The following is a 23,043-nucleotide window of genomic DNA, read 5'->3' as shown; positions in this document are numbered from 1 at the left end:
TCAGTTGGTTTTCCATAGCGGCGCCGCACGCACGTCTCTCGGAGTTTTCTCTTCGTTCGATCTCGGGTTTTTTGGGGAAAAAGTCGGAAAATGTGCCACTTGGATATTCAGCACTGCGCCACAAAAATATGAAAATAACGATTACAACTTTCGGTTTTAAATGCGGTGTCGATTCTGTATAAAAATATTGTTTCAAACGTTTTCTGATTTGTGTAAGTTTTGGTGGGATTTATAAACTAAAATTTAAGCTTGAAAGACAATTTAAATATAAGAAACGATGTATTGAAAGTGTGGTTTAATTTAATTAAAATATATGTGAAGTTTTATAAATGTTGCTAACATTTACAATACAGTTCTTGGTGTATTTTTATCTGAGTGTATTCAGCATCAATATTATCACTTTTGAACGATTCTTTAACCTTCTTTGGTTCCCAAAATATATAAACGTTGGTCAGTGAACTTCTTTTGGCACTTTATTCCAATTTGGTATCTTTGCAGTAGCATCTGGTTTTCGGGCCGCAGTTATATATTTCATTTATGGCCAGGACCAAAAGGAGAAAAAGGTTTATCTGATTAGCATAATGGTCGCTACAGCCACAGCCACATGCATATCCTTGGGGACATTGTGCTTAATGTCCTGCAAATTGTATTTAGTGTAATCTTCTGGCTGTGTACCATTTGATTGATGTAGGTGGCCCTCCGGTAATAAGTGGAAAAAAGGGAACAAACGAAAATTCCTGGCCAAGATTAAGAAAGGTCGCATCTCTGAGAATTTAAATTCGTTTTAAATGAGTTAAGTGGACCAACAAGCTAAAGGAAAGATGAGTATTTGAATAAAGTTTGGCACGAGGCTGTAATTAAATAACCAAGCGCACTGAGAAAAATATTTATGCTAATGGTTAAAGAAAATGAAAAAAATACTAAGAAGGTGTAAAGTTAAAATTGCAACTTTTGTGCTCTGTGTAAATATTTGAAACTATTCCCAAAGTGAGCGGAAGGTATCCCCTTTTTCCTAGCCTTGGGCAAACTTTTGCAATTAATTGGAGTTATGCCAGGCTCTGTAATACGCACTAAAAGTGTCTTAAAACTTTTACCAGACTTGGCCTCTCATCTGCATTTCGAGCCCGAAACTTTGCTAGGCTTCTTCACCCGACTTGGTCATAAATTTATCAAACATTTTTTATGATCAATGCTGGCCACAAAAGTGCAATCCAAGGACCACACTCAACTGGCAACAGGGGAGCACTTTCACCGAGAAGGATCTGGAGTCAAGGAACTTCCCCATAAAAGAAACGTGTATGTATGTTGTCAATGAACACAAATAAACAATAAAAGGGAATGGGAATGGCGAACATTATTTGTACAAATGCGGCAAAAGTCGTAAAAAGTGTTACACACACGCTGACGACTTTCCAAAGTGAAATTTCGAATTTACACTGAAAATGCGAGAAAAACAAGCAACAACCATGAAGGTGGAGGGAGAGCCAAAGGGAGACAAACATAAAGTAGATTCCACCAGAAAACCTCAAACAAATGTATACAATTTTTGCATTCTGTGCTAGATTCCTTTTTTCGGTTTTCATTCTTTCAACTTTTGCGCTTTCAGGAGCCGTCTGCCTGCTGCTTTTTTTATGGCCCACAATAAATAAAAGTCAACTATGGAGGCGGCGTCCACAAAGGCTGCGTCCAGGACAAAAGGTTTGCCAGCGAAAATATTTGCACATGCCCGAAAAAAAAACAAGAAAAATAAATAGAAAATAGCAAACAGAATAAAAGAAAGCGTACAGATAGCGCAAAGTTTTCTAATTTCCCTCAAGGAAATTGCACAAAAGTCAGATAGAGAAAGAGCAAAGACACAATGTAGAATGAAACTTTCGATTTATGGACGGCACTAGAGGGTTAACAGCTTGAAGCAATTAGCAGCATGTGCGAATTTCTCGCAGCTGCCGAGGTCATAATTCGCTCAATTTATTGACTTGCCCGCTGGCTTTAATTGCCAGTCGAATTGTTGACACATTTAGACAAACCAGAACCAAAGAATGCCATAAATTTGGACTCGAATAGTTGCTTATTCACAGTCAAGAGTCTTGGCTGCACTTTAATCTCTAAGAGAGACTCCTTAATGCTAATGCCAATGCCAATGTCGAACCCCAAATCCATATTTCCCCCCACCGATTTCAGTTCAAGTCCATTGTGCAGTGTCTGAACTTTTCGGTTTCGGTTAAGTTCGGGCAGCTAATTAATTTCGGTGCCAGCTGCCACCGCCAGATCCGCCCCAGATGAGACAGTAATTGTCCATTGTGGTATTGGTCTCGGTCTTAGCCCCAAAAGCCAGACCACGTGCCAGTGGCTCAAACTGCGACACGGGGTCCTTTTTGGCCAAGACAAACTTCACTTGCACATATTTATTTGGTGGCTGCACGGAGGCTTGTCTCCTTGGTTTTGAGTATCATTTAAATTAATTGCCGGGAGTTGAGCTTAACCAAGAATGCAGAAACATTTAATTCGTCGGGCATTCCATTAATTATTTTGGAATTCCCTTGAGTCCTCAACATTTACGTGTCGTTTCACTTGACTTCAGGTCATGTGCTATACACACATATGGCTTAGAAAGAATAAATATGTATTTATATCTACAAATCTGAATTTATTTAAAAGATTACAAGACATTGTTCTTAATTGGTAAATGTTTTCCACCCGAGAACAATATGAATTCCCTTGTTTCTAAAAGTTTTGCTTGCTTCTTAAGTCACAAGTAAACTTTAATTTTTCCCTTATCCTCTCCAAACTTTCACATTTTTCGACAAGCAGCTGAGGCTTACAATTATGAAGTTCTTATTTCACTGAATTAATTTAATTGACTAAGGAGTTGTGCGTCCTAAATATCCTTGTAATTTGTTGAGCATTCAATTAATTAGTTCGCAAATCCCTTGATCTGCAAAACTTTCTCTCGTGCCTTGTTATTTATTTTACTTCGGGTCGTAAGTGTGGCATTTAACTTTTACGCATTACGCATACGCCACATGGGCCACCTTGGGCTTCCCAAAATCCCCGGGCGTCGGAGCGTAAAATCATAATTCCATATAATAATAATAAGTTCCCTTTGTTTAACCCAAATTGTGTGCCCAAAGTTGAACGTTTTGAGCCACATGTGCCGCCGCTGCGTCGCACAAATTGTCAACTTTTTTTCCTTTTTTGGTTTGATAAAGGAAGTGGAGACATTTTACAGCCTGTTCGTAAAACTGTTTGAGCCTGTGTGAAAAGTTTGCAGTTCACAGGGTGGCAGTGCCAAGTGAACTCTTTCCACACTCATTTGTTCAAGCATTGAATGACTGAATTCAAATGAATTCGCTGGTCAAAGATTTATATGCTCATTTCTTTCAGTAGTCCTGAGAGTCTGCGTCTGCCAAAGGTCCGATAAAAATGAGGACCCAGACCCACAGCATCTCTGGGCATCCCTTGCGCCATTCATCAGCCCAGCTATCTAGGCACGTGATGGTGTACTAAGAGGCGAAATGGGCCAAGCCCCTTAAATGGATCAATAATTCATTTCGTGCAGTGCACAGTATAGAGTACAGAGAGCCTCGAGTTGTTGAAACGAATCGCGGGATGGGTGGCGGCACATGTTATAAGTACTTTTGTGGCAATGCCAAGGGGTGATGCGTAATATTTTCATGCAACGCTAAATGCAAGGTCAAAACCAGAGGCCCCATAATAATCGCAAAAAGTTTCCACACATGCCATGCATGAGCGGGCCATAACCATATCTCGTATTTATATCGCTTCCTTCCTTCCTTCCCTCCTTCCTTCTCCTGTAGCATCTTTTGCTCAGTCGGAAAATAGTATTGCATAAATCTGGGCAAATATTACGCATACGCAGTGGTGGCTGACGATGCCAACGAAAGAGCTATATTGCAATCTATCTAGCAGCATCTCTGCGTGCTGTGTGCAACAAATCTCAGCCATAAATGATGATTGCATTTAAATGTTATTTATGTTGATGCATTCTACCAAAAAGTCAGTGTAAATTATGCAGCCCTTGAGGGGAGCTCGTTTAATTAAATTAAATTAATCGTAGCATCGTAGCATCCGTTGCAGGATAAGGATGCGACAGAACTTGAGTACTTGAGAGCTGTCGTAATCATTAGAGGAACAAGTCCTATTTCAAGTCTTGTTTAATTATTTAACAGAATTAAGAATCATGCCATAAATTTCTATGACTTTTCTCTGTTATTTTTCTCTGTATATCCTTGACACTTCTCTGAATGAATATCTTCGATATTGGCAAAGAGACATTAACCACCACCAAGTATCCCCGACAAGATGAATCGAATGCAATTATTCTGATGGCGCCGCTCACACAGAAAAAACTACTATTGCCAAATCGAAACCGAAAACGAAACTTAAGCGAGTCAGATGGGGTCTTAAAGCCAAATGCTTTGTTTGGGGGCAAGGGACTTGGACTTGGCTTGGACTTGGTTTTGGCTTTGGTCCTCGACTTGAACTAGGACTTGGACCAACACGCTTGTGAAAATAAACAAAGCCAAGGGCAGGCGGCAAATAGACAAAAGACGCGACAGACAGCGGCCCTTAAAAGATTATAAAAGGAGCGTGGAGCGTTGAGTGTTGAGAATGGTAGCTGGGAAATGGGAAATGAAGGCGTGGGTGGATGGATGTCTGATGGCCAGACAAACTGTTGCTCATGCTCCATGAAACATGGCATATAGCCATAGCATAAGTGGAAGTCGTATCGGAGATGGCTCTCATTATTTCTCTTTTTGTAGTTTGCTACTTGTCTCGTTTCTTGTCTTTTTTCCTCTGTTTGCTAGATATCTGTCAATATGGTATAGCAGTGTTGGCATTTCTGGCTTTTTTCAATGTATTTTCCTAGAAAAATATCTATATCTTAGATTGAATGCACTTAAACGAAATGTGTCCTTGATAAAATAATTTGAAAACTTTTATATTTCAAAAAGAAAATGTATCTTACAAAGCTCTATCAACGTTTCTGTTTTATGTTTCTTATTGCAAGTCTTATGATTTTCCCAAATAACTTATTTGCTTTGCATCACTGTTGCCTTGCCTTTCGGAATCCAAATCAGTAACAGAATCAGTTATCAGGAAAAGTTACGATTCAGCATTATTCCTTTATGTTTATGCCGGGTCGTGGACGCTCTCAAAGAGCAGTTTGCCTGAGTTATGAGTTTCTTGTCCTGTCACATAAACAGGCGAACGTGTTAACAGTTCTCGTCGAAGGAAGAAGGAGCTCCTTGGTTCTGCCTTACAAATACAAATGGGATTTAGCAAACAGGTCCCTGTCCCTAATTTACATATGCTTATCACGAGCATGCCAACCACATAACATTCCCTTAACGTGATGTATGTTCTCCAATTTCTTGACTTAACTCCGAGATTCTTTCTGCGCTTTTTTGCATGCAACAAAGGAAATGGAAATTGCAACGAGACAAGGCATCAAGACAGCAGGAACACACGGCAGAGACAGATGGCAAGTCGCAACTTTTAGAGCACTCGGCGGGCATTTGGGATGGGGTTTGGGCGAAAGGGCCAAAAGGGATTGCCATTTTCGACTTGAGGTAAGAGACTTTTGTGGGCATAAACAGGAAGAACTAAGGACGCATTACCTGCTGTTGACATTTCGCCAAGCAGCCAACCATGGAACGTGAGGTCCTTGGTTCACAAAAGATCTAAGGTTCTTGGTTCTCGTTTCTCAGTGCCCAGCTCTCAGTTCTTTTCGGCTTTGCCTTTAGCTCAGTGCACACACTTTGCTGGTGCTATTTTTGTAGAATGCTGGTCGACAGATACTTTAAATATCTCGAAGCTTAATTAAAGGTGCACTAAAAAGACATTCTACTTTTAGAAATGCTTTTAAATGATTCCCAATACACTGAAAATCTCATTTCAATTTTCTCCTATGCAGTAGCACAAGATTCAAGGTTCTGGACGCTACTCAAAAAGAGATTTTAATCGGGCAATGTCAAAAGGAATCTCTTTACGTTGCCACATGTGTTACATGCTTTTGTTTCTAAGCAGGAATGACTTGCACCTCTGTTGGCCATTTACGGGATGGATACATTCTGTCGGTTGAAACCTGCATGTCATGTCGGTCATTGTCAGTCATCAGTAGACCCCATCCCAACACGCCTAATTCATTCATTTATTCATCGTTTACGCCCGCACCTCTGTTGGGGCTTCGGTTTGGCAACGTAATCGATCGTTTGAAACGATTCAATTGCACTGAGGTAATGGCATTAGACCCAAACTGCTCTTGGCCAACAAGACTCACCTGGGCCAAACAAATCATGAGTCATGCTGTCGAGCGGTGGCTTTGGTGCACAGGCAGAAATATATTGTTTGTTACATTTTTTTAAAATATTTCTTTTAAATAATTATTCAAAAGTATTGCCCTTACGAAATCTCTGGATTTTTGGCTGTATAAAAGAGTTTTTATGGGTGCATGTTTTATATATTTACGAGACTTTTAAGGCATTTCTTACGGTGTCACCTTGTTACAAGCCTCCATTACCTAGGTTCTGGGCCAGAGCGATTTATTGAATCCCAATCCCTTTTCCGAAATTCGATGTTTTGGCACGTGAGGAACAGGACACCGGGATCGAGAATAATGGCCGGATTGGAAACCTACAACCTGAGCACCTACGAACCTACTATGAACGAAAATGCATGTCAATGGCCGTCCCAGAGAAGGGCGTAATAGTAGTAGTCTCTATGGACAGTGGGCGTGGCCGGTGAACACTGACAGTCACTTAGCACTGAGCACTTGTCTTGGCTTTAGATCCGGAAAGGATGCTTAGAGCTTTCTCTGCCCCCGCACTCTGGTTCCGTTTTTTTTTTTTTCAAAAAGTAACATGTCCGAAAAACACTTTGGCCATTCGACTTCTCCGTCAGGCAGGCACTCAGTCTAAGACGTTTGCACCAAAGTCTCCCAAAGGAAGAGAAAGAAGAAATCCAAGAAAAATCTGAAGAAAATCAGGGGGTTACACACATTATGTGCACACAGTGGCAGTGAGTGTGTGCAAGTCTCGAGGACCCTCAAGTGCGTTAGAGGCCACTTGTCCTTGTCTTCTGGCTAAAGTCCTTTAGAATGCAGCAAATGCTATTTTTACTCAACATTCCGCATTCATTCTTATTCAAAAAAACTACTCGTGTAATTTTCTCAAGTTGCCTAAACTACTTGACCCAATTTTTATGTAGTTACTTTTCGTTTTTCCTATTTTTTTGGGCGGTTTTTGTCAAGTCTTTAAGTTTCCTGTGTGCGGAGCTTTAATTTAATTAAAACACTTGCTTTGAAGCTCTCTTCGACTTAGCTTCTTTAGTTCTTCGCCGGACACTTGTGGGAATGGAAATGGAAAAGCAAATAGAACGAAGAGCGGAAAAATTCCAAAGCCACTGGCCATTCATTCGGTTCGGCTTGACGTAGCCCAGTTGTAGTTGAGTCGAGTATCTTTTTTTTTTGGCCAGCTCAATTGTCACTCCAAGGTAACCGAGCGTTTTGTAGCCGCCTTTTGTTCGCCTCGCCTTTGTCGTCGTCTCAACCAGAATTTGTTACCTTTGCCCGAGGACAAGAGCTGTGTAAATTTCGGGATTCGCTTTTGAATTTGCCACCTGAATATGCATTTACCAAGAGGTGGGTAAGGAAAAAACCGAAAAGTAGGCTAGAATTAGAGATGGAAAGGATCTAGGTTGGCGTACTTAAGCACTTATCCTTGGCACTTTTTCCAAATAAATATTTATAAGGTACAGGAAAGGCGGAAAAATACTGGAGAAGGTATTTAAATTAAACAATATCTAAATCCTTTCCAATGATTTATATATTTGACTAAAAAGACTTTCAGTCTTGCCTCCTTAAGCTTTATTTTCATTTCATTAGGTTTATCTATGTGAGCTTTTAAGATAACTCTTAAAGAGTTGATTATTTTTGTTTCCCATCACTGATAGAGCTCTTAAAATTTGGCTAGCCGACACTTTAATCAAGCTCCAATCAGCCAACGGCAAATACAAATGCCTTGAAGTTGTGGCTTCCCTCTCCTTGTTGTTGCACATAAAAAGGAGCTCAGGAGCTGTGGAAATTACACAAAGCCATGTGCCTTTGCCTGTGCCATAAAATGCGTAAAACCTCAAGAGCTGGCAGACACCTCGAGAGCGGCCTTGGGGAGAAAACTTAATTGCAGCATGTTCCTCTACAGTATGTGTGTGCGGCCAACAGTGCGTATGAGCAATATAAAGTCAACAAGTCGAAGGTGGCGGCTCCAGGGTGGAAATAAAAGAAAAGGAGCAGGAAAAAGGAGCCGGAAAATTCGGCAGACGGCTCCCGACAGACTCCGGGTTAATTCCAATAATACCGTTCCCCCTCCGTTCTTGTTTTATGTGTAAGTGTCTGCTTGTGCAGGGGAAAAACTAACAAAAATGCAATTTATGTTGCGCCCTCTGTTCGTGGCACGCCTCCTCAAGTCACCTTCTACTCCACCTGGCCATCTCTTAGGGGAATATAATATCATAAAAACTGGCCATAAAATAAGCAACATATTTTTTGCCAGCCGCCAACACACGCATCAAGTGAAAATACGATTTAAAATTTCTTTTAAATAGGCATAAAAAAAAAACAAAAAATGCTTATAGAGCTGACGGAAAATCCCTGTAAATAATCATAAATAAAACTCAAGGTCATGTGTGGTGTATGCACTGTGGAAAAATGCACAAGAGATAACAGTCAAAATAATTACAAATTTTAAAATAATATATAAAGCCTATTAAAAGGATTTTGTTGATTTGAAAATGCTTTGTTTGAGTGCCTATTTAACTTAACTTTCATTTAATTCAAGCAATCTCTATGGTATTCCCTCAGTGTTGTTGCTCTGGTGTGTCCCATATATAAATGGCGTTAACGTAAAAAATTTGTGTAATTTTCTAATGAATATTATTCGCACACACACGCTTCCGTAACTGGGTATCAGCACCCCAGGTATTCAGCAGAAAATTAACATTATGCCCGCACAACCCACACACACACACACACTCTCTCTCGAAGAAGAAGAACAACCCCCCATTGATTAGTGTGTATTAGTATGTACAGCACGCCAGCGGCTCGGAGTTAAATGGAGCGTGGTATGGATCCTAATTCCGCGACTCCCGCTGACTCCCTGGGATCGGGATCGGGAGCCAAAGGTGAACCAGAGCATTATGACTTTGCCCCTGGAGGGTGCGTTTTTGCGAAAATGAAAAGTTACCCGGACGGAGATGCTCGTATTTTTCTTTAAAGTATTGAACAGCCCACGGCTAATGCCGAATGGTATCTCCAGCCCATCCTATTGTTCTTGGAAAGAAAGTTTTGGGACCGAGACTTTTTAATTGCGAGTCCTACATTTCTTTGTAATTTTCAGGATGAAAACTTTTATTTTTCTCCGTACACAAATTAATGAAAAATGCCTGGGAAACATTCCATTCAGCGCAGACTGTGTGTGTTTTGTTCTGCTTTAAATGTTGTTACTTGAACGGGTTTCACTTATATTTAATGGCTTAGTACTTAAAGTGCTATACTATAAATTCAAGAGAGATTATTTTTGCATAAATTTTGAAGAGTTATTTGAATGGAACTTATCTTTTAGTATTAATTTTCCTTTAAATTAACATTTTTTTTTAGTAAGTCAGCTTAAAATTGCTGCCCTAAATTATGTCCAGAAGCTTGAGCAAACATTTTCCCATGGCCAGCAGCTGGTTTTTTGGACTGGTTGCGGGCAAGTCATTTAATTTTATTATGACATAGCAGTTAAAATGTTTGACTATGAAAAATTGATAGCACTTTTTTCGGTCCTGAACCATATTTCTGTTGTTGCTGGATGTCGTCTCGCCCGAAAAGGCGTCTGGAAATTCAGTTAACGCCATTATTTTTATATTTTGTTGTACTTTTTTTTTTGTCGTTTTTGTCGTTTTCTTCGCCCTTGGCCGAACACTAAATGTTGTTAGCTGACGGCTTGTCCGCCAAATTGATGGCGCTTTAATAGAAAGCAAAATGCTGGGAAATAAAAACCGCCGAACCGCGAAGCAGAAGCGAAAGCAGCGGCAGCAGGTACTCGATAATAAATTGAAAAATAATATTGAGCAGACTGTGCCGGAGTCTCCCATTGTCGGGGTTCCTTTTCGGTGGATTGCCTGTCATGTCCTCGCCATGGCGACATGAGGACGTGCTCACCACAAGTGCCAGGGATTTGTATCGATGGCGGAATCGTTGTTTGGGATTGCGAACGATCAGGGGGGCACATGCAACAGGAGATTTTATTTGGGAAATAAGTTCCAGCTTGAAGGGTATCCTTGCACTCGGATTTCTCCATTTCCATTTTCCCCCCTTCTATTTTTTTTGTGTAAAATTTGCTTTGCTTGTTAGGTTTATTTTGGCAGCAACGGATATTATTTTCCTTGCTGCGGACAGGCGGCACTGGGGAGCTGGAAAATATATAAACTCAGCGAGTCTGTCGATTGTGAAGCTGCGATAAGCTAAAGTCCTAAAAGTACTATAAATTTGCAGCCAACTTGGTATTGTCTTTTGGCACATTTGATTTACGGACGAAGCAGTTGGTGTGCGGCAAGTGCGGAAGTTGATTGCCTTGCAACAAATGCAATTATTATAGACTGCTTTTTACCACCATCACATATTTGCCATCGGATTAGCCGCGAGCATTTTAATGACCGCAGTTGAAGAGCGCAAATTAATAGCCAATAAACTGGATATAATTACTAAAGTGTTTATGGTTGCACGATAATAAAATAAAGCTAATTAAAAATGTTTAAAGTAGGAAAAAGAAAAAGGGAATATCACAACGAGTATTTCTTTAAAACTAGTTTTAGTGTTTTGTTTGCTATTTTCATAACTAACCAGAATATTTATTTTAATTAACTTTCTAGTTAAAATGTGGGTGCATTTTTTACTAATTCTTTAAATAAATATATATATAAACTAATATTAGGTCTTATTTAAATTAAAAGTAAAACAACAATAGAAACAAGGAAACACCTACAGGCTGTCGGCCTTTTATGATTATTCTTCCTAAATCAAATTTCATATTTCAAATATTCATAAACTTAAATAATGGATAATTTGTATAAATTTGTACTCAATTGGTTTACTTTTTTCAGACCAAAAGATTAAAATAAAAGGATTATAAATAGGTATTATAATTACAGTCAGCAGCATGCAAATCAGTGAAGGAATCATTTCCGACCCTATAAACTATATATATTCTTGATCAGCATTAACAGCTGAATCGATCTAGCTACGCCCGGTTGAAAAATAAATTAACAAAATTTTTTTCAATTTTTTTCCAAATAAAAACGTAAAGTGTTACATTGTTAAAATTCATAAAAAATTAATTTTTGAAAATTTTAAAACTTAATATGCAGATTTGTTAACCCTTTAAAAACTAGCACAGAAAAGCTGTCCGAATTAAAATTAATGCACGTTTGGCTGAGTTATGGCATTTGGAAAACTATGATTTACCTAAAAAATTACCATATAAAAGTATCGATTTAATTATATAGAATTCAGATACTTTAGGATTTCTTGTAGAAAGCTAGAAAGCGAATGAAACCCATTTTTTATTAGTTCCATCTAAAGTACTTTGTTTATTTATGTCAAATGCATTTAGTCAATAAAAAAGCTGACCCCAAAATAAAATTCTGCTCATAGCGATGAAAGTGCGAGAAATTCTATTTATCGCTACCATAATTTATTAGGGCATATATTATATGGCAAAATAATACAAAACGAAACAATGGAAGACAAAGGGAATAATCGTTCGACAGCTGGGGCTTATGCTACTAATCAACTGCCGATTGTCGATGGCAGGTTGAATTTCAGAATTTCACTGTAATAAACCACCGATGGCCCAGACTACAGACTACACACTACGGCCTATATAGACACTCAATAATAAACAAGTCCGATAAGCTGGGCAGATTAATATCATGTCCCGAGCACGGGCCATGGGCAAACAAATTAAAAAAAATGCCAACTCATACACAGACACGACAGAGAGCTGGTAAATTGCAAATGAATCGCTGATCCGGCATTATGCCATATGCCTATCCATATAAGATAGGCTTTTCCGGGTGGGAGGGTGTTAAATCGGCGCCAAATGATGATATAATCGAAGTAAATGGCGTGACACTTGGCACATGGCATTGGCGTTATGTTCGCAAACACTGCAGTTTCAATTATCACAGATTGAAGTATTAATACGAATGGAAGGCCCCATTAGCAACTGATTTTTCCAAAAGTTTGTCAATCAAGTAAATGTATAAATGTTTTGGCATTCAATAAAATTTTTATTAGGGCATTTCCAAACGATTTATGACCCTATATTCCTTTTATGTCACATAAATAATACCACCCTCATGATATAGATAAAACAGTCAGCTCAATTAAAGTAAAATCGTATATTGAAACCACAGCAACTTGAAATATTAATTGAATGCATGCCTTAACTATTAATAATAGCTGTCTATTAATTAAATAGGCAATTTATTAGGCACTTATCCCATTTAGAAATCACAAACTAAGCCCACATAAACCACTTAAAAACCTTATCCTAATCAAAATGAATTCATTGAATTAACTCAGATTGTTATATTAATTGAATAGAAGCACCCCAATAGTTTGTGACTATTCCAAAAAAAAAAAGTTTTATTAGGTAATTCCCAACGATAAGTGGCTTTTTAGAGCCTCAAAATGTTGCAATTATATTTTTATTGCAAACATAAAAAAGTCCGACTTCAATTAAGATAAATAATTGAGATCCAACCGCAGGCGGTAATTATGTAATGCTTCTGCTATTATCAACAGTTTTAATTAACCTAAAATATTTGAAAAACATCAACACAAAAGGTAGGGAATGCACAGGAAACTAATCAGAGCAAAATAATACCAAACAATGGCCGGGGAAAGTTGGCTGCAAACTCGAGCTGTGGCCTAAACATTGCAATTACCTTGACCCAAGGCAGAACCCTTGGCATCAGTGTTGACAACAATATTTATCCAAAAAATTAAGTAAACAAAATGTAATTAAATAACAGTCAATAACATAATCAACCTTGACATGCAGTTTATTAGTTTATAAATTTGTACATTTAAGTTTGTAATTTAAATTGCATCATCCTTTGCTTTAAAAAATTCAACATTAAACTGGACTGTAGCCAACTTATTGGGCTTTCCATGACTGTGACTGCCTGGGGGATTTTCCGTTTTTCTCCTAAAATATGCAGTTGTGTCCTGCTCGGCTTTTCCGCTGCGGCTGCCTGATTGTCAAGTGACGGACAGCCGTTGATGTGTGTGTTTGTGGGCGGTCCCTTCACCACTTACATCCGCATCACCCAGCATCCACCAGCGTCAGGGCCAAAGCGTTTTGTGAATGCTTAATTACAAATTTCGCTCATGTTTGGGCGCCGACTTTCGGGGGTCGCCTTATCTTGGCAAATATTTGAGAGAGGCGCCAGCAAAAGCGTTGACACTCGGTGCCCTGTTGACTCTTGTGCCACCCACACACTGCACACACATCACACACACTCTATACAGAGAGTGCACATCCAGCCAAACACACTTTACAAACTTATAAAGCGAGCGTGAAATCAATGGGCAAATGCCAAGGGAGACAATGCCAAACCAGGAGAGAACAAATAAAATAATGTATCACACGGAAAATTTGTATTTTTTCTAGTAAATTTCCTTTTGCCACGGAAAAACTATTATAATATGTATGTATTTTACAAGTCAGTGAAGGAAAATTGATGAAATGAACATATAAAATGATTTAAGCTAAAAGTTAGCAAAGCATTATAAGGTTTAAGTAAGAAGTAGAAAGATGGGAGCATAATTTTGAGAATCAAATTAATTTTTATGTATTTATTACTAACCTAAATAAACAAGAAATTATTGGTAGGATTCCTGAAATTTGGTACTATTAAGAAGATTACTATTTCTCCCTGAAGAGCTCCAAATTATACTTCAAATTCCAATAAAATTAATATAAGCTCAATCCAAATTTAATTCCAAATCAAAAAACCGTGAAAATTTCTGACTGTGCTCACAAACTTTTACGACATTAAGTGTCAACGACCAGAAAGAAACTGGAAATCCAAGCATTCCGTCATAAAGAACAAGGCAAAAAATATGAAACAAACAAACAAGATGAAGATTTGGCAGTACAGAAAGCTTTTAAGAGCCATTGGAATGGGGAAAAGTGGTTGGAGAAAATGGGGAAAAGTACTGCCCCGAGCAACCGTTAAGCATATGTGTCAAAATCGAAGACATTTCCTAATTCCCTTCAATCTTATTCGCATCTTCACGGTGTTGCCTGGAGACCCAAATCAATGAGCGGCATCAGCTGTCCATCAAAGTTTCGACGAATTATACCGGCTAATTGAATGGAGTTACTTATATTGAATTACCCATGGACTTGGTCTTAAAGAGGAACCCTCTGCCCATCAACGCAATAAAACCGAGGAGAATTGTGGCGAGAAAAGTTTCGAGAGGCGTCAAAAACGAGCTCAACGAAGCCAAATGTGAGGGAAACGAAAAGACAGAAAATTTCGTAAAAATAATACGAAAAGTGTAGGGGCATTTTCGCAACAAGCCACAGCAATTAGGCAACCAGAGAAGCCAAAGGCCAAGAATTTCCACATGCACAAGGTCCAAGTGAAAATTGCCGAGAGTACAGAGGAAGTGGCAAGTGGAAAATGGAGAATTAGAAAATCCCTCTAGGAACTGGCAGAAAAACCCATTTAGCTTTAGTTTTTTTGCCTGTCGTTTCTGTAACTCTGGTTCTTGGTCTAAACCGCAAGTCATATTCGATTTTATTTTTGATTGTGTTTTGATGGCACTGGGACAAGGGAAAAAAAACAAGGAAATTTTCCATTCCATACTGTTGTTTATGGTTGTATGAGATTTTGATTGCCTGTTTCGGAATATTGGCCATACGCAGCTCGTGTGCCCGTGACAAGTGTTCAATTATATGTGCTAAAGAGTGCCTCCAGCGGCAATGTCGAAGTCCTTGGTGATTGCTTCCGGTTTTTGTTATTGCGGCTTTCTCTGGTGACGACATTTTTTCTTTTTTAAGAGAGGTATTTCACAGGGCACTTACAACGAAAGTCAAGAAGTATTCGAGACAGATTTTCTATGCTCTTAAAGTAATATATTTGCGAGAGAAGGGTAACATCTCGATTATAATATTCTCAAAAGTACAGAATTATTAAAGATTCTTACTTGAGATATTATATTATTCAATTAATTACTAACAAATGACTTTAAAGCATACAAAATATTATAAATTTAAGCACTGATTACTGGGTATTTTCAAGTTGGCTTACTCCTGTCTATAATTTCGCTTTTCTCTTTTATTATTCCCCCTTCTTTCTTTTTGAAGGAGAGTAATTTCCCCGCTAAGTAGGAACTTAAATGTTTGATACGAGTGCGTGCGTGCGAGTGTGTGTGTGTATCTGTTGAGCTTCAAAACCGGATTTCCGTCTTCGCCAAACCCTGTTTCCTGGCACCGCAAAACAAGAAAAATAAACCTCAACTTAAAGCGAACCCGGTCAGCAGCACGTGGCAGTTGCTACCTTCTGGCATAATTTTCCACTCCCATCCCCAGCGATTTGCTGAAAATGTGTGCCAGAGCTTTTCGTTTCATAAATTTTCAACGGTGGATCCCAACCGCACAGGGCCAAAGGGCTCTCCCGGGCTCACCAGAAACATTTCCGGGCAGCGAAATGAGCCAGTACACACATAGAGGGAAGCCACATCAAAAATGGGGGTCAGATACAGTACGGCACATACTTTATGCTCATTATATGGCCCAAAGCCAAAGAAGGAAAGCTGAGGATTGTGTGCACCAGTTGGCCCTGTTTGGCTCATGTGTCCCCTCATGTCCTGTCCTGTCCTGGCTGGAGGACATACCCAAGATGTAATTGTACTTGGCCTCAGAAGTGGCTTGAACTGCGGCTCATTGGGTGCATAAAAAAGGCAACACAGGGATCTTATCTTGCACAGAGAAAAAGTAGGGATATATTTATTAATTCTAATTTCTAGAGGGAAAATGTTTCTGTTTAATATCTACAAACGCTTGTTTTCTTCTTTTTCAAAACCCTTTTAAACCTCAACCTTTGTAACCCTGAATCTGATGAAACTTTAAACAAATTATCACCGTTTCAGTTGACAGATAATCAGACATCGGGCCATTACAACACCATGTTTGGCTAATGGCCTGGCCACAATCAAACTTCAATTTGTATGGACAATTGCTAGCAGCTGACGACTGTCAAAAGGGCGTGGCTCTGTGTAATTAAAATAGGGGGAAGTGAGAAGCAGACATTGGGCAGTGTCGAGCTGATTATGTGAAACCATTATGCGGTTTGGTAAGGGGGGGTGGCATTAATAATGCAACAGGCAGTGGTCGCGATGGCTTCATTAGATCGCTTAAATGGCGGTTTTGTGTGTGTATTTGTCTGGTGTTGTCTATTAAGCGGCAAGTGTTGTTCCTTGTCTGCGGTCGAAGGATATGCTGTCATTGCCAGGCACTTGAGATGAGCAGACCAGCAAACCTACCCTTATATATATATATATAAATAAATATGTATATATTTGTATATAGCTGCCCCTGGTTAAGATATTCCAATGTTTCTGTCATCGTTAACAAGTCCTCGCACTTACGTGACCGGACCGCAACTTTAATGGCATTTGACACTGCCAGTACTTAGATCCTAAATTGAGAAAAAAAGGAAGTATAAAATAATACAAAAAGTATAACAAATTACTATAGCTAAGTTTCCTATATTTGTAAGTATAATATTTACTTTATATTACACTATAATTATTCCAAAATAAACCTCTGCAAAGAAAATCAAGTTCTTTCCACCATTTCTTTCAGTGTTTACCAAAACTTCCGTAATGGCTGGCATACGGTGCGTATTAGTTACATTAGTTGGAGGCCAAATGAGACATTGGGACACATTTGTTTATTGCTTTACTTCTGCGTGTTTGCATTGTAATTTTGGTATATGTGAGAGGCAAATCTTGCAACGAAATCCAATTAAATTATGAGCCTCAGTACACAGGCTGGAATGGGGCAAGTATTTGAGCTATATACATTGCCTTAAAGATCCCAAGTCTTTAAATAGCAAAAGTTACATTTGTTTGGCGCTAATTCAATATGCATGACAAGGATTAATTATCAATATTGTGGTTAAATATATACTGGTAATTACCAGCATCCAGAACCACTCTTAAACTTCTTGGAATGTCTTCCCAAGTTTCTGGTGAGTCAGCAGGCCAGGACTAAGCCAAGTCAAACGGCATAAGCCCTGGCCTTGCCAAAAAAATCTACGTCCCAGAAGGACTTAATCACTGTAATGGAAGTTTGGGTCAGGCCAGAGCCAGCAGCAGCTTACAAAACCGAAAAACAAGATTTTGTGCTTGAAATCACAAACAAAATAGGACACAAATATATGAATGGGGGAAAAGCTAAAATTGTATTATCACTCCTCATGGCTGACAAAACATTTGGGCCCAATGCCCAGTGGATTTATTGCCGGATAACCGGACCGACACTCCAAGTAACTTGTCACTTGGCCTAGACAATGAGAAAGTAACTTTTAATTAAATGCGAAACTGGCAAGCTGCAAGCTTGCCACTGAAAGTTCAACTGTGATTGCATATAGGCTTAACTTGGAGTCGCCAGGATTCTCCATATTTCCTCATTTGTCTAATGGAATTACGTCAACAGAATGCGTGTGGGACTTTGGCCAAGTTGCCACATATCCTTTTTGCCATCAGGCTGTTGCAGCAATTTGCGGCCAAAAAACGATGAAAGCATCTCGTTATGTCGCATGCACACGGGTCGTATGCTTAATATTGATTACAAGTCAGTTGAGGACATTTGCCTGACAGCAATGCCTGTGGTTGTTTTCTGGCAAATGGTCATGACATTTCTTTCCCCCATTTTCCGCTCTCCATGTGGAAATTTAACTCTGAACTGCATTCCTTTCGTACCAATGCTTTGGCATTTTTGGAATTTCAGTTGCCAAAAATTCAGCTAAAATTACATTTGTCATCGTGAAATTATGTTTGATTCTCGCTAACGCTTTTGTTTATTACATTGCAGGTGAAATATCAACCGCAGCACGCAGTTTGCATATTTAAATATTGGAATTTCGTAGAGGAAATTTTAATGAGACGACTGCGGAGAACCGAAGGCGAGGTGGACCAGTGAGTGGGCAGGACAGGGCAGGAGCTGCTGTCAATCAAAACGGAGTCGCTGGCCAGGACTCCATCCAACCGAAAAGCCAACCATCTGACCGGCTCATCATTGACACCATGGTCACGAACATGTCGCAGCCGCAATATTGCGGCACAGGCATCGATGATTTTCACACAAAGTGAGTATGGCGTAGGGGAAATGGGAATGGGAGTGGAAATGGGGACCAGCAAGGACATGTCGGGGGGATGTCTGCATATTAATTACATTTTTAAATATAATTTGCATAATGATTACTGCCTGGCGGCCGAGACGTGCATAACGAAATCATGTGTGTAATTGCCTCGGGCTTACCAAGTGCAGCTAATTCAAGGATGCTTGGTCCTTAAATTGAGGTTAATAAATTTAAATTGAGAGCAGAGCTAAGAGGTTACCGAAACCATTAATTAATATGTAATATGCTCTTATAATATATTTTCCAATTTATCTGATTGAGGTAGCAATTTAATTTATGTCTCAGGATTTTCCTTGTTTATTCACCCATAAATAATAATATAATCATATCAGGAATGTAAATTTTAAGCCATATGCGACTATTTTTTTTGTTGAATGTATGAATGTATTAAAGATCTTAAATAGAAGAAGTATTCCAATATATAGTAATTCCTATTTCTAAATCCCCTTTCCTCCTCAGCTACAAATACTTCCATGGCTACTTTTCGCTTATTGTCTGCATCTTGGGCACCATTGCGAATACCCTAAACATCATAGTCCTAACCCGAAGGGAGATGCGATCCCCAACGAATGCCATACTCACCGGTCTGGCAGTGGCCGATCTGGCTGTGATGCTGGAATATATTCCCTATACGGTCCACGATTATATACTCAGTGCTCGGTTGCCGCGGGAGGAGCAGCTGAGCTACAGCTGGGCCTGCTTCATCAAGTTCCATTCGGTGTTCCCCCAGGTGCTGCACACCATCTCCATTTGGCTAACCGTAACACTGGCTGTGTGGCGCTATATAGCTGTGAGTTATCCCCAACGGAATCGGATCTGGTGCGGAATGAGAACGACGCTAATCACCATTGCCACGGCCTATGTGGTGTGTGTCCTAGTGGTATCACCGTGGCTGTATCTGGTAACAGCCATAGCCAAATTTCTGGAGACACTGGATGCGAGTGGCAAGACCATAGCATCGGTACCATTGAGTCAGTATATTCTGGACTACAATCGGGAGCAGGAGGAGGATGTGACCATGCAGGTCATGTCCAGTACAACGCCGGATGTCTCCTGGGCAATGCCAAGTGCTTCAGCCAATGGTACAGCCGTCAGTTTGCTGACCCTGACTACAGTGGTGCCTCTCACGAGCTGGACACCGGGAACAACTCCTTCCATGATGGGGGAACGTAACGTGACGGTCTATAAGCTATATCACAGTGCCTTGGCCCTGCACGATCGACAGTTCAGGAATGCCACTTTCCTCATATACAGTGTCCTGATCAAGTTGATACCCTGCTTCGCCCTGACCGTACTCTCGGTGCGGTTAATCGGTGCCTTGTTGGAGGCGAAGCGAAGGAGGAAAATCCTCGCATGCCATGCGGCCAACGATATGCAGCCAATAGTCAATGGAAAGGTGGTGGTTTCACCCACTCAGCCCAAGAGCTGCAAGTTGTTGGAGAAGGAGAAGCAGACGGATCGAACAACCAGGATGCTTCTAGCGGTGCTTCTACTCTTCCTAATCACCGAGTTCCCTCAGGGGATTATGGGTCTGCTGAATGCCCTCCTTGGCGATGCCTTCTTTCTGCAATGTTACCTAAAGCTGAGTGAGTATGCCTTCTACTCCTTCTACTTAAGTTAAAAAACCCCCCTAATTGCTTTATTGGCTATGATAATTGACTGAATTTATGGCTCAGCTGGCCATCAATCATACGCACCGTTGACTCCCATAATTGCACCATAATAATTCGAGGCCTTGGCCTTGACTTGCCATGGCAGAATAAACTTTTTGTTTACTTGGTAAACTGGGAACAATTTCTTACAATTTTATATACTATGAAAAATATAATATTGAATATATTCTTTCCCACAATTTTCAATTTGTTTAAGTTTCTAAGTAAGGCTTAATGTTCAAACGGGATTCCCTTTAAACCTTAAACTTTTCCTAAAGTCATGCCCGACAGAGGGCGGTTTTGTAGTGTGTTGGTGTCTTCACACCTATTCAATTTCAATGTTCCTTTGCAGGTGACCTAATGGACATCTTGGCACTTATTAATTCGAGCATCAACTTCATCCTTTACTGCTCGATGAGTCGCCAGTTCCGTAGCACATTTGCCCTGCTCTTCCGGCCTCGCTGGCTGGACAAGTGGTTGCCGCTTTCGCAGCATGATGGTGAAGGACGCGGCGGGGGCAGCGGTTATGGTTATGGATACGGCGGCGGCGGAAGGCAGCGATTACTACACACGGATGCCGCCAGCAAGAGCATGGCCATCGATCTCGGCCTGACGACGCAAGTGACGAATGTGTAGCACGAGAGCAGCGGCCGGGCAGCAGTGTCAACCGCAGCGCCGGCATCATCCACAGTAGCAGCAACATCACTAGCAGCTGCATCTGCAGCAGTAGCAGCAGCAGCAGCAGCAACATCCACAGCAGCAGCAGCTGCAGCAACATCAGCAACAGCAGCGACTGAAATTGATGGATGTGCTGGCGCCACTAACGACATCAGCCTGGTGGAAGTGCTGCACGCGCAGCCTGGCCAAAAAAGAGGAGAGGTTTCAGGTACGATTGCTACGAGTCATAGTAAATTTTGTATATAAGAAATTCCATAGGTTTGCAGTAGTTCTCAATATAAATCCTACTATTTCTTTAGTTGCCAGCCAGAATCGAAGACGTCGCAGTGGCAGTGGCAAATGCATTTGGCCCACCACGGAGTGGCTAAGAAAGTTGCGCCATCAAAAGGCACACAAGGATGCCGATGCCTGTACTGATAACGATATAGAACTAGGCAGGACCACTATCAATAGACGCAGCAGTGTCCTGTTAATGGTCCTGCTTAGCAGTTCCGACGAGGTCAAGGCCAAGGCCGTTCTGGTCAGTGATCAGCATCAGCAGGCTAGCAAGCAGCAGGAGGTGAAACTGGACGAGGACGTAGAGGATGCCATCGATGCTCTCTGGCTGTGAGATGTTCCAACCCTCTAGCACTTAACTACCCCCTTAGAAAAAGAAGAAAAAAACACAAAAACAATTCCTTGTAAATGAAATCCCCACTAATAGCTAACTACTGTGTACAGACCAATTAATTAATCAAACAAATTGTTTATGGCTGCTCCCTACATATATATATTTTCCTGCCGCCGCGTTGCAGTTACGGATTGTGAGCCCCTCTTCGTTTCGGCTTCGCTCTGCTGGAAAATCAAATGGAAATTCTATGATTTCTCTCGGGGAGCAGCTTTGAACACTTTGTGGCGACACCCACACACATTTGATAAGTGATATTTACTTGACTAAGTTTTCCTCGATAAATAGTTGTGTAAGTGCAAGTGCAAAGCGCATCCTTCAGATACTAAAATTGAAACGAAATTAGCTATAGTCCAACTATGATATAAGGTGTATTTGTAAAGCGAACGATTCGGTAGGATGAGAAGAGATCTAATTTCATTTTCTACTGAAATATATATGTTATTTGATGGTATAAAATTATTAATTGCTCTTGTAGGGAGGGAAAAAACAAGATAAAATCAGGGTAAGTACTGAAATCCCTTTCCTTGAGGGATATTTCAAAGCTTAAAGTTTAATTTCCAAGTTTTTCCTTTTAAACATTTTAATGTTCCTTGCCAATAATATATATGAGCTAATTGTCTTTCATTTTGCTGCCTCGAATTGGCATTTAATTTAACGTTGAATTTAATTTTCAAGCCATTTACCGCTAGCAAAAACTCTGTGATTGGCACTTAAATATCAGGCACTCGACGTTCTTTGGTCCTTTGGCCCTTTTTCGGTCCTTGTCACAATAAGGACGTGGAAAATAAACGGACAAATGACAGTAAAAAGCGACTAAAAAGCAAATGGCAGCGTCAAGAGCTGCGTTGATTAATTGTAATTTTAATCAAGGGGCCGAAGCGAATTTGTCAGCAACATTCGAGAGACAAAGGGAAAGAGATCGTGGAGACCAAACTGATGACCCAATTCGAAGTTGTTAATGGCCGGCCATTTCATGGCTATGATGTATGACTTAGGATTGCCAAAGGGAACATCATCATCACCCGGAAGTGCGCCGAATCGATGGAGAATGTCACTCTGCCTCGAAATTAGAAAACGCTAAGTGTTCATCATTCATGCAACACAATGTCCCGCGGGTCCTGCCATCCATTTTGATAAAAGACCTCTAAAATAAGCAGTTGGCGGAGCAGATGCGGGCAAGCCATTGTCCTGCATAAATTTTTAACGTTAATTAAACTCAAATTAGAGTACAAAAAATGCATAAATTTAAGATCTTAAAAACGGCGTAATTTTTGTTACAGATTAATTAAAAATTTTCCGCTCAATTGGATTAATTTGACTTTGCCTTTAAGGCTTTTTTTTATACCTTTGCAGGGTATTATAATTTTAGTCAGAAACTTGTTACGCTATGAAGGAGTCATTTCCGACCCTATAGACCATATATATTCTTGATCAGCATCAAAAGCCAAGTCAATCTGGCTATGTCCGGACAATATTTAATTTTTTTTTAATTTTTAATATTTTATGAGAGGTTACATCGTCTAAATTGTAAAAAAA

The 23,043-nt window shown here is 40.0% G+C and overlaps 1 protein-coding gene across 1 annotated transcript; it reads left to right on the top strand.

The window, feature by feature from the left end:
- The first annotated feature begins 2 nt into the window (after positions 1–2).
- On the top strand, positions 3–21,958 carry MsR2 (Myosuppressin receptor 2). Its single transcript, XM_086829612.1, is given in 6 exon segments — positions 3–212; positions 18,180–18,453; positions 18,967–20,093; positions 20,512–20,839; positions 20,915–21,045; positions 21,137–21,958. Coding segments are annotated over 5 exon segments (1,959 nt in total). The 5' UTR covers positions 3–212; positions 18,180–18,391; the 3' UTR covers positions 21,448–21,958.
- Positions 21,959–23,043: the final 1,085 nt, after the last annotated feature.

The sequence above is a fragment of the Drosophila serrata genome, unplaced genomic scaffold (genome assembly GCF_035046125.1).
Source record: "Drosophila serrata isolate PLE 108 unplaced genomic scaffold, ASM3504612v1 contig_217, whole genome shotgun sequence".
Classification (NCBI taxonomy): Eukaryota; Metazoa; Arthropoda; class Insecta; order Diptera; family Drosophilidae; genus Drosophila; species Drosophila serrata.
This window is presented reverse-complemented; position numbering and strand designations above follow the sequence as displayed.